Source organism: Eupeodes corollae, chromosome 3, assembly GCF_945859685.1.
Source record: "Eupeodes corollae chromosome 3, idEupCoro1.1, whole genome shotgun sequence".
Classification (NCBI taxonomy): Eukaryota; Metazoa; Arthropoda; class Insecta; order Diptera; family Syrphidae; genus Eupeodes; species Eupeodes corollae.
Window position 1 is genome coordinate 116,087,103 of NC_079149.1, and position 17,604 is coordinate 116,104,706.

A 17,604-nucleotide genomic window follows, 5' to 3' on the forward strand; every position below is an offset into this window, starting at 1 on the left:
ATCTTTAAGTTCTGGCCAAGGAAGGAAAAACAAAAAACGTCATATATTAAAATGTCTTGCAGTAAACTATCTTGTTCTTAAACTGTATAAACCTAACCTAACCTATAACAATCGCACTTAGTATGGCCTACAAAAAAGTACAACTCAGGTTTTTTCATAGTATTATTCAAAAAAAAAAAAAGTCGCGGGTAAAAGCTCGTTAAATATAATTTGTTCATGTTACGAGATTCGTTTAATAATTTTTTTTGAATAATTTTCTAGAAAGTTTTTTTTTTTATTGAAAAGACAATTGCAATATTTAAGGATTTGCATCTACCAACAAAATCTACATGTTTGTACGTTACTTTGGTAAATTTGGATTTTACTAGAAACTTTTTTGAATAAGATTAAAAATTGTCACGACAAGTGACGATGGAATTGGAAAATGTTTAGTTTATAATATTTATTGCTTGATTTACTTCAGAAGAACACAATTAACTTGATTAACTGACAAAAATCATTTAAGCCCACTTTATACTTAAAGCAGAATTTGGACAGTTCACTTCCTAGAAATCAAATAAGCATTATTTGTTCTTTCTATTTAATTTATTCAATAGATAATAATCATTGAGGGATAAAATCTTTAAACGTCTATTCTTAAAGTTTGGAAAGTAAAAACGAGAAATTTGTATAAGCATTTACGTTTATATTTCGTTTCAATTTTTTTGTTTATTTAATTTAAAAATCATAAAACACAGCAGGGGTGGAATCGGCTAACGTGATAGTTGACTATCATTTTTTTGATAAGCAAATTGACTATCATCTTTTTTAATTCCGTCTGTGTAAGATGATTTAACTCAATTCAATTCGATTGAACAATTACAGATTTAAATTGTCAAAATTCATTGTTGCTTCGGATTCTTATAAAATATTTAAATAAAAGTATCAAATTTTATCAAAAATTGAATTCAATTCTTACTTTTTTTGCTGTTTTAAATGTCGTAAGCTTTGTCGGTCACACAATTGTGATTTTTAACGAAAAGAACATTTTCTAGTCGTTTGTGCAAGCGTCTGGTAGCTCTTTTCGAAATAAACACATTTCTTTGAAAATGACTCACATTTTTGTTGTGACAGCTTTTTAGGTATCAATTTGACCATCACCTTACTTAGATCAAATTCGATCATTTTGATTGTCATTTATAAACAATCACTTTAGCCGATTCTACCCCAGTTTAAGGGCCAGTTAAGATTTCTAAGATTTTTGAAAAATTTTTCACACGGATTGAAAAAGCAAAAGATTGAAATATAAATACAATTCACAATTTATTCTCATCTAGCAATCAAATTAGCTTTGAAATTTGTATATAGATTTGAATATATATACAAAGCTTTGCATTTCTTTTCTCCCTTTTTTAATGATGCGATAGACAATTCTTGAGAATTTAGATTATAGAAATTTTATTTTCAAATTTCTGTAAACAAAAGTGATAAATCTGTATATAATAAATATTGTTTGTATTTCTGAGAACGCGGCAAGCTTTAATATCTGAAAAATATAAACTGTCTAAACCTTTCAAATACAGTTATGGAAAAAATACAAACAAATCACAGAATAAAAAAGTTGAGTTGTAAGCAATTAAATGATCAGCTGTTATTGTGAAACAAATGCACGATAGTGAGGAATTTGATTTTGTAAAAAAAAAACCTAAAAAACAGACTTTACGCTGTTTATGTGAAGTTAAGTTTGTAGGGCACCCCTAACAGAGTACTTAAGAGTTGTCTCAAATCTTTTTTTTCCACATTGACAATTAATCAGAGTGTTGATTTTATCATGGAAAAGTTTATCTCTAATAAGTATTTTTTTGACCGGCATAATACGTATACATACATAAATCGTAGGAAATGGGATTTATTAGTGACTAGGTCTTGGTTGCGCTACCAAAATTTATTTTAACCATTCTTCAAAAAAAAAGGTATTCTTAATTAAAATAAAATTAAATCGGTGATGATATCTAATAAAACGACAAACAACCCTTCCAAATCATTTCATATACAGAGCGAAACAATAAAGTAAGATAGGCAATATTTTGGCACCTATCATTTGACTGTTTCCAGAAAAAGATTTTGTCACTACTTTGTATTAAGTCTAAATAAGAGTAAAGAATTTAGTTCTTTGTACGGGATCTAGTTTTTAAACATACACCAGTTAGGTCCAATATAATTCAAAAATATACATCAGTGAGCCAATAAGTTCAATGACACTCCTTTAGTTAGCTCTATTGATAAAGCCTACTTATTTGCAAAGCAGTTGGCTGAAGATTTCACCTTACCAGATAGTGTCATGACTCCTCCAGTTCTTGAACGCGTAAATGATTTTATGGGACCAAGTTTTTTTCGTACTCGAACTGTGGCGAGAGTTCTTAAAGATCTCAACATTCATAAATCCGCTGGCTCAGATGGTATCCTCGCTATTATTCTGAAGAGGTGTTGTTCCACGCTAGCAAAACCACTACGTAATCTTTTCCATCTATCCAATTTTTCTGGGCTCGTTCCGAGTAGTTGGAAAACTGCATTTGTTCAGCCAATCCCAAAAAAGGCGAATCTTCTTCTCCCACAAATTACCGACCGATAGCACTAACGTCCCTTCATTCTAAGGTCATGGAAACGCTGATTAATTATCAGCTTAAGAAATATCTTAAGGAACGGAATCTTCTTAATGTCCGGCAATTCGGTATCGACGAATCTCTTCTTCGTTGGATTAGAAATTTTCTTTCGAACCGTTCAATACAAGTTGTTTTGGACGGATTCAAGTCTGAAACTCATAAAATAAACGCTGGTGCGCCCCACTTCTAATCCAATACATTGTTTCGCTGAAGATAGCAGTTTTAGCTTTTCATATTCGTTTCCAGACTCACAACCCTTCTCTTCGGATGTGGAACTGCAAGGGCAAAATATGATTAGCTCATTAAATTCCGACCTACACAGCATTGTACAATGGGAAATAAAAAATCGTGTGGAATTTAATGCTTCTAAAACGCAATGCTGTCTTGCATCGTTAAAGCGAGATAAACCCTCTTTGCCACTATCTATGAGTGGAACTTGCATCAACGAAAGGGAAAATCTTGACATCCTCGGAATGTGCATCAGCAACCACCTTTTGTGGAGCGATCACATACACGATGTTGCCAAAAATGCCGCAAGATATCTAGGTTTTTTGACACGTTGCAAGAAATTTTTCTCTCCGTCTGATTTGGCTACAATCTACAAAACCTATATACGTTCGATACTTGAATATAACTCTCATCGCTGGGCTGGTGCTTCAGTTACTTATTTAAGCCTCTTGAACAGTATTCAAAAAAGTGATTGGTGACATTAACATCATCAACTCGTTTACATCACTCGAACATCGACGCAAGGTTTCTTGCCTCACCCTTTTTTACCGTTATTTTAACGGACTATGTTCTAGTCAAATAGCCACTTGCATTCCTCACCTTAAACAATTTAACCGTAATAACCGCGCTTCTAGGAATGCCCATCAGTTTACCCTTGAGCCCAACTTCGGCCGTACTATGAAGTACAGATTCTTTTTTTAGCCGTACTACGCGAATGTGGAAAACAAAATTTGCAGCTAGACTCTACATTTCACTTTCACTCAAAATGCAATTGAAATCGATTCAAAAAGATAATTTTGAGTTCTAAAATTCACTTTCATCCATATCGATTCCGTTTGTTTCGAACTCAAAACGAAGTGAATCGCCGTGTTCTACATTTCGATGTTTACGATTTTCAAATGATTTGAATTCGACCAGAAGAAATTGTTTAAAAAACAACTTTTTTATGTAATGCACTTTGTTAGTAAAAAGTTGCACCATCTGTAGTTGATAAAATGGACAACGCATTTAAAATGATTTTTCAGCACAGCAAAATGTCTTTTTGATAACGTTTAGATTAAAACAATGTTCGTTTAAAAACTGATAGATTTAAAAACTCAGCTTCGACATTAGAGTTTTTACCAAATTTTCGGAAACTTAACGCAAAGAACTGCAAATCTGCAGCTAGCTAGTATGTGAACCGCCACAATAAAAATAATTAATACAATTTTAATGATGTCTTATTTGTAAGACTCGCCTCTGCTCTTAATGGCAGAAAAACACTTCGTAAATTATCGACAAATAAAATTTAAACAAATATACCTATGTATATAGAAAAGTGACTTTTTAAATAAATTAGAAACATAACTTTAAAAGTGGTACACATGGCGTATAAACACTTTTATTATTTGTTTGGTAGGTTATGCAATTTAAAACAAAAATATCATTTAGTACCTATATTTTCTAATTACAACACGACACACATGCAGAAACAGCACAACGTCTGTTGGGTCAGCTAGTATATGTATATCGGAAGCGAAGAACTTCCGTTTTGTATTAAATTAAATATAAATGTAGTAAGCGATTTTAAAACAATTTAAAGAAAGCACAACAAGTAGTTATGTGCCTATGTTTCGAAGGTTCTTAACTCCTTATCATAATTAAAAAGCTGTCAACTACGTTCTAAATTATTTAACAACTTAAAATTGTTTATTTTTTATTTGTGCCACCTTATGTGCGATAAAGATTATCATCGTGCGTAAAAACAATGCACATGCTTTCGAGTTTAATTCAATATTATCGTAGTCGTCAACGTCGTTTATCGTCATCGTCATCGTTGTCGTTGCTCGCTGCTCTTCTTACAATACAATGCCTTTTGCCTCTTTAGTTTGCGATAAAATATTTACATACATGACTTCTCGTGAATTAGAAATGAGCAACAAGTGTTACACTAACTACCTCCTCCTACCTACCCAACGACTATCAACTATCAACCCACAGGCCACACAGCACTAAGAAGAACACTGCACAAGCAGGCTCAGCTCACAGGCATCAGGTTCAGGGCACATAAAAAGAATATAAAATCAACCCTTTTCTCACTGTGTGATTAATGCATTAAGAAGAAATCCTAGAGGACTTTTACAGTTCTACTTAAGGATCAAACTTTTTGGAAGTCAAGTGAATGTTGTGACATAAAAGAGTAATGTATATTTGTATAATACTTACAGTACTCCGGAGCAGCGAGTGCACACAAACGATCCGATGGTCATGTTGACATAAGTTGGACCTTTTTGGCCACAGTCGAAGCATTGCCGATTGCCTCCGCCACTGGTCACCAGCTCCCGCAGGACCTTCAGATACTTGTCGTCTTGTTTCTTGCGGACAACAGCCATTGTTGTTTGTTGGTCGCTGTTGTTGGACGTAATGTTTAGTTGTTGTTGCTGTTGTTGCAGTACGGATATGGATGGTGTTGCAGCAATGCGTTGGAATTTGATATATTTTCTTTCGAGTGCAATTTTTCCCCTTTTTACTTTATATGTTACTTTTTCCCGTCGTTCACCTAAGTTTGGTTACTATACTTGGAACTTGGTTACTGGTTTTAAAGGTACTTTGGACTTGGAGACTTTCTATAGCATTCCTGGTTGAAGTTGAAACTAGCTTGTCGCTTGTCGTTTGTCGTTGACGTTGTCACCGCACTATAGACACGCAGACAGGAAACACTCACGGGAAAATTTAACTTTTTTCTCACACAAGAAGTTCCTTTATTTATGATATTATTTTAAACAAAGGAATATTGAATAATAATCAATTATGTACAAAAAAAAAGAACCAAGGAATACCTATTACTTCTTTTTTCTTTATATAAAACAACAACACAAATGCCAAAAGTGACACAGAGCAAGGGAGAGAAGGACGAAGAACAAACTACACCACAAACATAAAATGAATCATTAAATTCTTTCGTGAATCGTGATTTATTTTTCTTCCTTTTTATTCTTATTTATTAATTTATTTTTTTTCGGCTACGCAGAAAATTAAAAACAATAATAAAATTGAATCAATGCAATGTGAGGAATTAAATTTTATTTATTTATTCGTTGGTTCACAATTGAATTTTTAATTTTATAATGAAAAATAAAAGTGAAATTATAATTTTCTATTATAAACTCTTTTTTCTTTTTGTTTAGCACGTCCCGAGAAGTTGAGAAACTGACGTCTCTCGGAATCACCGTATTTCGCTCGACTGTTCGTTGTTCGTTTCGTTGGCTGAATTTTTTCGCTTGATGAAAGAAAAGAAGGAAAAGTTCGCTATAAGAAGGAAAATGACAAAATGAAGAATGAAAATAGAGAGGTGAGGGAGGGTGAAAAAAGTACTTGTTTTTTTTTGTGGACCTTTTTATTTTTGAGTAAAGTGCAACGAATAATGAGAATGAAAGAGAGAAGAAGAGCGAAAATAATTTGTCTTTTTCGCCACACAATTGAGGTGGAGTTTGCATCGATGAATGTTTTTTTTACATACATGTGCCAGTGGCTAATTTACACGAATGGGTTTTACAGAGAGTTTGATTGAAAAGAAGTATTAAAATGAGAATATATAGAGTTTTCTGTTACATTCTAATAATTAAATAAGCATAATTTAAGAAAAATCAATGTGTGCTTATTTATATTTGCGGCTTTAATGTGCTCTTAAATTTCTTGAATTGATTGTAGGGTACAATCAGAGCCACTCAGAAAATAGTCTAATGGTGTCATGTAGTCTTTATTTTGTATATAAAATCTATGTTACTATCATGGGGCTGTTTTTTTACGTTCACTGTAGGCTCAACGTGGTGTTGGAAGTCTTGTACAAAGATGCAGTTTCATTTTTAACTGCATTTTAGCTATTTGAATGCAATGTTAAAATGTTGTAGTTTTGTCATATGTCCCAAGATGGCTACTTCAAAAATTAACACCTGTCTAAACAGCGTTTTTCATGATGGTCTTGGAAATAAAATTAGCAAACACTTTTACGGATAGTTAATACCTTACGTCAATCTTTCCTTCCTGTTTGAACTTTTCACGGTTAATGGCTGAATCTCAAACACGCTTCAACTTCGGCTTCACCTGACGTTTAGGAGTTCAGCCATAAGATTTCAATGCATGCTATCACAATGGAGCTTCGACATAACGTTTCGTTTGACATACTTAAGGAAAATAATGTAATGTAACGTAATGTGACTCCAAACGGAAGCTCTAGTTCAATTATCTGAACATTTGCTATGTCTGACAGCTCAACAGCTGTAAAAAAATGTCAACAAACGAAATATTTGCTCTTTGGAGGGATGAAATAATAGAAATAACATTCAAAGCAACCTAGAGTAGATCCACCGTAACGCAGACGAAGATAAAGCGTGAATGACATTATTATCGGATGACAAAACATTCATCGTATAAATCCCAACAATCTATCGATAACATCGATTTCTTAGTTTTTATAACTCATCACTAGTCGGCATTTTCATGCATGAAATCAAAAACTGTCAAATCATCTGCATTAATTTTTGTTGCAAAAATAAACATTTTCGTTTTTGCGAAATTAAAACTTTAAAATCCAATCAACTGTATTTATTTATGAAAAACAAAATTAAAAACTAATAAATAAAAATGTGCAAAACAACTAACAAAGGTTTCGATGTTCAGTTTTGTGCCAAAATAAATGGCGCTCGTACGGAATTCGTGTTGCAGCGATTCGTCAACAAATGGTTCTTAATCATAACCCAATACGAGAAGATGTGCAATGTCTTCTCGGTCCAATTCGACCTAAAGCAAGGAGACGCTTCTGTTCCTGTACCACCGCCAAACTATGATGATCCATCCGTCCCCATAACAATCACCAACACTTTCGGCACGGACACGGATGAGGCGCGAAGCGCCATTCAATTCTTGGTAAACAAATCAAACCTGGGCAAGTGTCCAACGGAACTCATCATCAGCATCGGACTGAAGGAAATCAACGGGAAGGTTCTACGTGAAATAACTCAAGTCCTCAATGAAGTCATTACAATTTCAAAATAAAGAATTTGTTATAATGAAACAAAAAATACAACGTAGTTTCAGTTTCTTTTCTGTAAAAATTTGTTTATTTCATATTTGTACATTAAAACGTGTACAAAGAATAAAAGTCAACGTCACAGAGGCGGGCAAAGTGGAATTTTTTAGTCGAAGAGACCGAAACCCATATCGTCGTCAGATTCCTCTGGTTCTTCTTCCTTCTTCTCTTCCTTCTTGGCCTCAGCTGGGGCAGCAGCTGCACCAGTATCGGCGGCAGCTCCACCAGCAGCTGGGGCGGCTCCAACTCCGGATCCGATGTTGGTGATCAAATCCTTGATGTTGATGCCCTCCAAAGCCTTGGCGAAAAGTCCTGGCCAGTAAGGTTCAATGTCAACATTGGCGGCTTTCAAGATGGTGTTGATTTTTTCCGCCTGCAAGAAAAATCAATCAAAAAAATATCATTAGAAATGGAAAATTACAACGTTCTATTGCTCATTTAATTTTAAAATAGAATTAGATGGGCGCAATTATTTTAGATAAATGAAGATTTAGAATCCATGAGAGATTATCGAATCTAATTTTAATGAGGTTTTTTGTACTTACGGTAACGGCAACATCGTCATCGACCAAGATGAGGGATGAGTAGACACAAGCGAGTTCAGCTTTGGTAGACATAATTGATGTTATTTATTGTTTTTATTTTTTGTGCAAGTTGCCAAAAATTTATAAAATCGGCCTTAGCTCAAATCGAGAACAAGCACACTTCGCGAGATGCTAAAACGGAAAGAAAGGAGGAAATAGCGAAACGTCAAATGTTGTACAAGTGAAGTTAAATGAGGTTCGGGTTGAATTTGCTACGGGATATTAGGCGACATCTAGTTGTCATAAAAATAATACTCTTTTAAGGTGGAACTCAATTGAAGTGAAAGAGTAGAAAATCAGCTATTAGGTATGAAACCGACTAGGCAACTTTTTTATTTTCCTAAGTCCGGTATTACACAGCGCATGCAATTAATGCGCATTAATCGGCAATAATGTATATGGAAAATATGTTAAAAAATCTGTGTTGACAAATTTGTCGTACTTGAATTATGTTGGTTATATTTATTTTCAAATTTGGACACAAACTTTTTGCACGTAGCAACCGTGGGTATACCTATCGTGCACTTGAAATCACTTTCGTGTCCCATAATGAGGTATTAGCTCTACTAAACACAAACACGAAGTGAATAGTGAAGCAAATGCGAAACAATACGAAGAAAAGGACAGACAAACGTCAAAAACATGCAAGAAATAGCTTGTACTTGCATGCCGACACAAATGTATTTCTATTTCATTTTGTATTTATTCCTTTCTCTTTCACACTTCATTGATGCAAGGAAAAACATGCGTTGTGTAATACCATACTAAGTGTTTTTAAAAGCAGAGATAAAAACTTCAACAATCAATTTGTACTACTATGTTATTTAATTTTGTATGTTTTACTTGCACTATTGTGCATCTGTTTTTTTTTTGAAATTTTAACTTATCGATTTATATAGATTTTTTGATGCAAAATGTTGGTTCAACAGTCGATTCACTTTTGTATAACTTTTACTAGGTCTTAGGCTAGGCGCGCACATGCAACTTTTTCGAAATTATTCAACCATTTAGTTGAATGTCCGCGCAGTTTATTATAATTGCTATTGACACAAACTAAGGAATCGATTTGAGATAATAGAATGGTTTCTGCATGTGCGCGGACTCTCATATAAGTCTATAATGCTCAGTTTAGAAACCAAACAGTTTCATAACTAAAAGTTGCATGTGAGCGCCTAGCCTTAGGTGATTTCTTCCACACAAAACCACAATTGAACCTCTTTTAACTCAAAATCGTTAACCACACCGCAACACTGACAAAAATAAATGACCAACGTAAAACTGTAAGGATATCCATTTTAAAATTACAAATGCCATCAAATATTGCTTTGTCCAATGCCAAGTGCATAAATAAACGATATGTGGCTTAGCGTTCATAATTTAAAAATTTATTATCCTTTTTACTTGCAATATTTATCCATTTTTGTATCATGATTATCACTAGATTACATTTTACACTACGACTGACAACTTGCTGTGAAACAGAAGTTTCTTGAATTTTTGAAAACAAAAATGCCACTACAAAGAATTTAAATTTTTATTTTTTGGTTGTAGAACTTTGTTTTTAGCATTATTGAGCAATTAATTAAGTAGTTGCTTGGTATACGCAATTTCCATGTCCGTAAATGTATTTCTAAAAAAATGTAAAATAAACCAATTTCAAGACGAAATATTCCATTCATTTATTTAAGAACAAATAAAAATGAACTCAAACAAAACGAAAATATTGCTGTAAAAATTCCGAAAAGTGGATTATTAACAATGCGGACCAACGCATGCTTAAAAGTTTCTGCATGTTTCTCATATAACTTCGCTGTTTTTACAGTGTGCACGATACCTTTTAAGATTAACTCAGTTTTGTGTACAAAAAAGATTCGCCAGCAGATGGCAATTTAGTAGAATTTTAAATTCGTACTAGATTTTTGACATTCTTTCAATCTGAAGTAGACGCTGATTGAACTAAATTACAATCTACTACTGGCAAACTTCATAAAATGTCACCCCGGTTAAAGAAATAGCTAACTTTAAAAGACGTACAAAGAAGAAAAAAAGCTTTTTATTTAATTAACTAATCATCTTTTATAATATTGGGGACAATAAGAAGAAAATATAGTCATAAAACAAAAATTAAAGGCAACAAAAATTAAAACACAATGAGTTTCTCCAGCGATGAAGTAAACTTTCTTGTTTATCGCTATCTCCAGGAATCAGGTACATCACCGAGTGGTTCACTCCTTAGTCCAACCCCAACTTTGAAATGCCACAAACTCGCGTGCATAATTAATTTTTTTTTCCTTAGGTTTTCATCATTCGGCTTTTACCTTTGGAGTGGAATCGCACATTTCTCAAAGTAACATCAATGGAGCTCTTGTGCCGCCAGCGGCTTTGCTTACAATTCTTCAGAAAGGTCTTATGTACACAGAAATTGAATGGAGTGTGGGTGATTCGGGTGATGTGTCACGGCCCATCGAAGGACTTAGTCTGATTGATGCTGTGATGCCAGAAATAAAGACTCCCAAGCCACCGGTTAAGCCTGAGGTGAAAAACGAACCAGTTAAAGTTGAGACCCAGATCAAAATGGAAACTGCTCCATCGGAAGCGGCAGCGTCTAATGGCGCGGAACAAGAAGCTGCTGCCACAACAACTACCACTGCTACAACTTCCACACCCACAGTGACTTCATCGACGCCAGTCACAACGCAGACTACAACAACGCAACAACAGCAAGCCCAGCAGCAGCAACAACAGCAACAGCAGCAGACTCAACAGCAACAACAACAACAACAGCAGCAGCAGGCTCAACCACAGCAACAGCAACAACAACAGCAGCAGCAACAGGCCCAGCAACAACAAACAACACAAGGACCCGCTGAATCCATGGAAGTGGATCAGAGCATCGAAATCCCAGCCTCAAAGGCCACTGTGCTGCGTGGTCACGAGAGTGAGGTATTCATCTGTGCTTGGAATCCCAGCCGGGATCTGCTGGCTAGTGGATCCGGTGATAGTACAGCGAGAATCTGGGACATGTCTGGCACTCCAACGAGTCCCAACCAGTTGGTGTTGCGACACTGCATACAAAAAGGAGGAGCCGAGGTTCCCAGCAACAAGGATGTCACTTCGCTGGACTGGAATGTGCGTCTTATCAGTTTCTGTATCACTTGTTTTTATGATATTTTTTTTTTAGTGCGAAGGAACTTTGTTAGCCACTGGAAGCTACGATGGTTATGCCCGCATTTGGACAACTGCTGGAGTTCTTGCTTCCACTTTGGGTCAACACAAAGGTCCCATATTTGCGTTGAAGTGGAACAAACGAGGAAACTACATCCTCTCAGCGGGTGTTGACAAAACCACAATCATCTGGGACGCTGCCACTGGCCAGTGCACCCAACAATTTTCATTCCACAATGCCCCCGCCCTGGACGTTGACTGGCAATCGAACTTGTCATTTGCGTCCTGCAGTACTGATCAACGTATACACGTTTGCAAACTGGGCGTTGAGAAGCCAATCAAGTCCTTCCAAGGACACACTGTAAGAGGAGAGCACACCGAGTCTCTAATTGAATTCATAATTTATTTCTCTTTCTAGAACGAAGTAAATGCCATCAAATGGGATCCCCAGGGTCAGCTGTTGGCATCCTGCTCCGACGATATGACTTTAAAGGTTTGGTCAATGAAGAACGACACTTGTGTGCATGATCTCCAAGCCCATTCCAAGGAAATCTATACGATAAAATGGTCTCCAACCGGACCGGGTACCCAGAATCCCAACACCAATCTGATTCTAGCCTCGGCATCATTCGACTCCACTGTACGTTTGTGGGACGTGGAACGAGGTGTATGCATTCACACTCTGACCAAACACACCGAACCCGTCTATTCGGTTGCCTTCAGTCCAGACGGAAAGCATCTGGCTTCGGGCAGTTTCGACAAATGTGTCCACATTTGGAACACACAAACAGGTCAATTGGTTCACAGCTACAAAGGAACCGGAGGAATATTTGAGGTCTGTTGGAATTCGAACGGCACAAAAGTGGGTGCCAGTGCTTCCGATGGCAGTGTCTTTGTTCTGGATCTGAGAAGATTTTGAGATACAATTGGCAGTGATAGTGAACTGCAATAGGATTAGGGGAAGGCGGGCGTTTTGCATGAAATATGGACAAATCAACATTTTTTTGTGAAAGCTTGAAAGAATATTATGTAATTGCTTAAAGGTATAATTATATTAACAATTTAGATTTGGATATTTTTTGAGTGTTTTCTTTTTCTTCATTTCGAACGGATAATCAAGGAATTGGTGGATTAATAAAAATTAGAAAGTACTGCATGGAAAAACTTATTTATTAAAATCAAAATTCAGTAACAGAATCTAAGAAACGTTCTTTGAAGAAAGTACATGGCTCTCGTTTAACTTCTCCATCTTTTGTGGCACCCTTAAAAAATTTGGTAATCTGTGCCCCAGCATACTTGGGTTTTTCACTGTCCGGTTCGTCAAATGTAACGTTTACAGAATTGCCTTCCAATGCGTTCTCCGCTGTTGACCAGCTGAATCTAACCAAACGGGGATATCCAAATACAATGTCGATGTTTTCCGTAAGAAATTTCTTTGTCACTGGGTCGCCTGGATAGCCACTCCCGAAATCCTTTGATGTTAGTTTTAGACCTTCGGGGAATTTCCAAACCTTCAAAGCATGGTCTCTTGTTACTTTAGCACATATCGAAGCCGCCGATACAATTGGATAGGTGGAATCAGCTTTTTTCGCCACTGTAATTTCAAATTGAGGAAAGAGTTTCTTTAACTTATCTTGATACTTTTCTGGTGGTCCGACAGTGTCTACGTAGACTTCAGCGATATTGACCCCAGCATCAATAGCTGCCTGAATTAGGCCAATAGCAGAATTCATAGAGACCTCGTTCAGTGAACACTTGGCCCGTCGGTACATGCTGTTGGAGATGATATTGGGTGATATAATTTCCACTGCCCAGCCGATGCAGGAGTTGGCGAATTCTTTTTGGTTCATATCATCGAAGATCACATCACGTTTTTCTTCAGTCAGTTGTTTGGAATCGGCGCAGCCTAAGTCGACGAGAGCTTCTTTTTTCGAAATGGGACAGAATGCGACTCCATAAACCATTGGACCAAGCACTGGACCGCGACCGGCTTCATCGACACCCAGCACGCAGGGTTCATCTTTGCATATTTGTGGAATGTCCGTTATAAAAACTGTATTTTTGGCATTGTCTTTGGATGCTACGAAAGGTCCAAGAGATTCCAGAGAAGTTATTTTTAAATCATCCATAGTTCTCGGAACAAGAAATTAAACTAATTTACTTTTGTACTACTTTGTAAACTTACCGCCAAAAGTGCAATTTTTTGACCTTCCATTCGATTTGTTTACAAAAAGCAACTTGTCAAAATTAAGGGGAAGTGATTATATACACACACACACAAATTTATATAAAAAATGTACACTAGTGACAAAACATTTATGACAGAAATAAATGAATAATGGTATTGGTTTACTTTTTATATGAAAATTCATTAAATTCTGAAGCTTAAAAACTAAATTTTTTTTATAAATTTTGAAACCATAAAAAGACGAATGCATCTATTTACACAAAATAAAAGTATTTTGTATGATGAATTGGCTAATTTATTTACTCTTAACAATTGTAATTTTCTGCTATTGTTGGGGCTGGAGTCTGAGCAACTTGGTTGCCAGAAACTTTAAATTGCTCGAAGTTTTTCTGATTTGTTTTCAAAAGCGAGCAGATGTTAAGGGCCTTGCACATGACAGCGAACAAATGGACGAACAAACGTGATTTCACACATTTCAAAAAGGCAGTTTCAATCAAAACACATTAAGTTATAAGAAACCAATTGAAACTTAGGTTAGGATAATAAAATTTGCATTTTGTTCTCTAAACCAAGACAATTTTGTAAAACCAATTTGGTAGTAACGAATTGCAGTGTGGTTGCTACGAACTGTCAAACTCTATTCAAGTTCCACATACCATCCACGCTGCAAAGAATAAATTATTCGCACTCAACTTAACCTCAAAATTATACAACTCTTGTTTTGTTTGTTGAAAAGGGTCATTATAAATTGACCATTCATCGCTGTCTGCGAATAGAAATAAAGCTCATGTGAAAGAAAAGTCAAAATATGCGATAATCCACAGTTCGCAATTCGTAGCTCATGTCCAAGATGCTTTAATATTCAACATTTTCAAATTCAAATTCAAAATATGAGATTAATCTTACCAACCAATCTCTTCTTTAGAGCAGGAAAGAAATTAATTTTTATTTTTTATAGATTAGAAAATAATAAAATTCGCTAAAAGAAAATCAACGTTGCGCAAGACCATATTGAAAAGCTTAGCAACTTCTCAATGTTTTTAGCTTAAAATGCTTTTTCATTTACTCAACCCAGCATTTCGGTGTTAAAAGAATTTAAGTTATAAAATTCCGCTCTTATGACACGCCTTTACATGACATTTTTGTTTTACTTTTTTGGTTTTGGTAATTTTTCTTTTTAAATTTATAATTTTTGCTTTTTTATGCTTTCCATACCAAATTCGTGTGATAAATCTTTTCCATCTGCAGAAAAAATGTTTCATACAAATTTTGATAGTTCAAAATGAATTTATCTGGTTCATTTAGCTTACTCAGGTTTTTTATTTTTCCATACCAAAAGCAACATTTGGGAAATCCATTTTGAAATGGCAAAATAAAGCCAATTTTGAAAAACTTAAGTTTATCAGTGGTCTCTCATATAAGCTAATAGTATTAAACAGATTAGTCCACACAAATTGTTGATCTTACACCAAAATAACACGCTTTAATCACTTTTGGGAAATAAGGTGTAAGCTGAAAATTGGGAATAGAATAATAATGCATACACAACATTAAAATTATTAAAAACTGATATAATGTATGAAATTTAAATAAATTTTATGTTACTTTAGCTTCAAAAACGAAGTCCCAAAAAGAATTTCAAGATTATTCATACATTTCTACTACTCAAAATTTCAATCATCTTGCGTGCTGTGCTGTGCTTTTAACTCGATTTTAAAACGATCAACTGCAAGCAACTCAAAATTATGATTATATTTCACTTCCTTATTTCCCACTTTAGAGGTGGACCATTGAATATAAATAAATCAGTTAATATATACCATGATCAAACAAAATTGATAAGATAATTTCAATTACAAATTTACAGTGGCTGTTAATCTCTCCATGTTCCATAAAAAAAGCAATGAGATTTTTGTAAATAAATTATTGTCATGGGTCAATTATTTTTTAGTTTTGCAGTAGCCTCAAGGTAGCGTTAAAATTTGTTTATGCAAAAGATGTAATAAAAACTTAAGCTAATGTGCGCCACACCCCTATAAGTTCGCAAGAATAATATCGTATATTTGATATACTATAAACGCCAAAACACTGCTCAGATTCAATTTTGATATAAATCGCTTCGAACAATTCATTCTAAATAGTTACTCCTGAGCATAACCCAATTCTCTATCTGTAGTCTCTATTTATTTTGCAGTACTTGTGAACAAATCTTAAAAAAATATTATTTTTTCGCCCCCGTGAATCGCCTTACACCTTTAAGGAGCCAGTTAAGTACTATTCACATGAGCACGACCAACGACCAACGAATGAACGAACATTCGTCGATTTTGACGTTTCTTTCACACAAGAGTTTTTAATTCGTCGCGAATGAAGCCACAGCCGAACACCATTCACCACCGAAACCTAAATAAGAATGATTTTTTAGGTTAAGTATGCGCGATTATTTTATTCGTTGCGAGTGTGGATTATGTGGAACGCGAATAAAGTTTGACAGTTCGTATCAACTTTAATTTTTTTCGCGACGAATAAATTTGTTTTCTTAAATTTAATCATATATTATATTGAAAAGTAAAAGTAGGTATCATAAATCAAATAGAAACTATATTACTATTGTTTTGTTAAGAATTTGTGTGGAAATATGTCTTCAAACGTATATAAACTCACATTTTGTAATTCATTCGTCGTTCGTTGGTCGCGCTCATGTAAATACTACTTTATAGCTATAATTGGTTTTGATCATTGAAACAAATATTGCAATTTTTTTGACAGGTCGTTTATTAGCTATCATTAGAAATTTCGTTCAGTGAACAAAATTTCCTCATTGAAATCCACCGAAACATTTTTACTGATAGAAATCTGTCATTGGAATTGTGTGAAATTGGAACACATAAAAGTAACAGCTGTTCAGGAAAATGAATTTCCGTCCGGAAAATAGAAAAATACATTTTTAGAAAAAAAAAATAAATATGCAATAACACTTTTGTTTGTAAAAAAAAATCTTTGTGTGGTTTCCGTTCGATCAGTATATAATTTTCATTCCCAATCAAAGGGAAACACCATCAAATATCGATTCAAAACATTGTCCGCATCAATTTCAATAATAGCTATAAACTGGCCCCTAAAGTACTATTCACATGAGCACGACCAACGAATGAACGAATATTCGTCGATTTTGACGTTTCTTTCACATGAGAGTTTTTACTTTGTCGCTAATGAAGCCACAGCCGAACACCATTCACCACCGAAACCAAAATAAGAATGAATTTTTAGGTTAAGTACGCGCGATTATTTTATTCGTTGCGAGTGTGGATTATGTGGAACGCGAATAAAGTTTGAAAGTTCGTATCAACTATAATTTTTTTCGCGACGAATAAATTTGTTTTCTTAAATTTAATCATATATTATATTGAAAAGTAAAAGTATGTATCATAAATCAAATAGAAACTATATTGCTATCGTTTTGTTAAGAATTTGTGTGGAAATATGTCTTCAAACGTATATAAACTCACATTTTGTAATTCATTCGTCGTTCGTTGGTCGCGCTCATGTGAATACTACTTAACACAGTGATTTTGGTGTCTCGAAAAAATCAAGTGGATCAAATTTCGCCGAAGTCGTAATGTGTACTCAGTGTTATAACAACCAATTATGTTTCCTACTGTACGATGAAAATTGCAATGGCGAATTCGAATAAAGTCTATCTCTTTCTTCGGCACTTGGTCTCTTGTA

General features: G+C 34.8%; 5 protein-coding genes across 5 annotated transcripts in view; 2 read left to right on the forward strand and 3 right to left on the reverse strand.

The window, feature by feature from the left end:
- LOC129952631 (uncharacterized protein DDB_G0283357) overlaps nt 1-6,080 on the reverse strand; it is a 150,783-nt gene extending 144,703 nt beyond the window's left edge. The window contains exon 1 of the mRNA XM_056065362.1: nt 5,076-6,080. Coding sequence (XP_055921337.1) covers nt 5,076-5,242 — 167 coding nt within the window. The 5' untranslated portion in view covers nt 5,243-6,080. The remainder of the gene's footprint in view (nt 1-5,075) is intronic.
- Nucleotides 6,081-7,349: 1,269 nt separating this feature from the next.
- Nucleotides 7,350-7,935, forward strand: LOC129951958 (uncharacterized). The gene has a single exon (XM_056064348.1). It carries the CDS (start codon nt 7,494-7,496, stop codon nt 7,902-7,904), a length of 411 nt encoding a protein of 136 aa, XP_055920323.1. The 5' UTR covers nt 7,350-7,493; the 3' UTR covers nt 7,905-7,935.
- Nucleotides 7,936-7,940: 5 nt separating this feature from the next.
- LOC129951959 (60S acidic ribosomal protein P1) lies at nt 7,941-8,674 on the reverse strand. The gene is made up of 2 exons (XM_056064349.1): nt 8,484-8,674; nt 7,941-8,311 (listed from the first exon to the last, which is right to left on the reverse strand). Exons 1-2 carry the CDS (start codon nt 8,553-8,555, stop codon nt 8,045-8,047), a joined length of 339 nt encoding a protein of 112 aa, XP_055920324.1. The 5' UTR covers nt 8,556-8,674; the 3' UTR covers nt 7,941-8,044.
- Nucleotides 8,675-10,498: 1,824 nt separating this feature from the next.
- On the forward strand, nt 10,499-12,762 carry LOC129950882 (F-box-like/WD repeat-containing protein TBL1XR1-B). Its single transcript, XM_056062810.1, has 4 exons — nt 10,499-10,730; nt 10,819-11,651; nt 11,704-12,048; nt 12,106-12,762. The coding sequence occupies exons 1-4, from the start codon at nt 10,673-10,675 to the stop codon at nt 12,604-12,606; spliced, it is 1,737 nt and encodes a 578-aa protein (XP_055918785.1). The 5' UTR covers nt 10,499-10,672; the 3' UTR covers nt 12,607-12,762.
- Nucleotides 12,763-12,836: 74 nt separating this feature from the next.
- Nucleotides 12,837-13,898, reverse strand: LOC129950883 (ribonuclease H2 subunit A). Its single transcript, XM_056062811.1, has one exon. It carries the CDS (start codon nt 13,814-13,816, stop codon nt 12,866-12,868), a length of 951 nt encoding a protein of 316 aa, XP_055918786.1. The 5' UTR covers nt 13,817-13,898; the 3' UTR covers nt 12,837-12,865.
- Nucleotides 13,899-17,604: the final 3,706 nt, after the last annotated feature.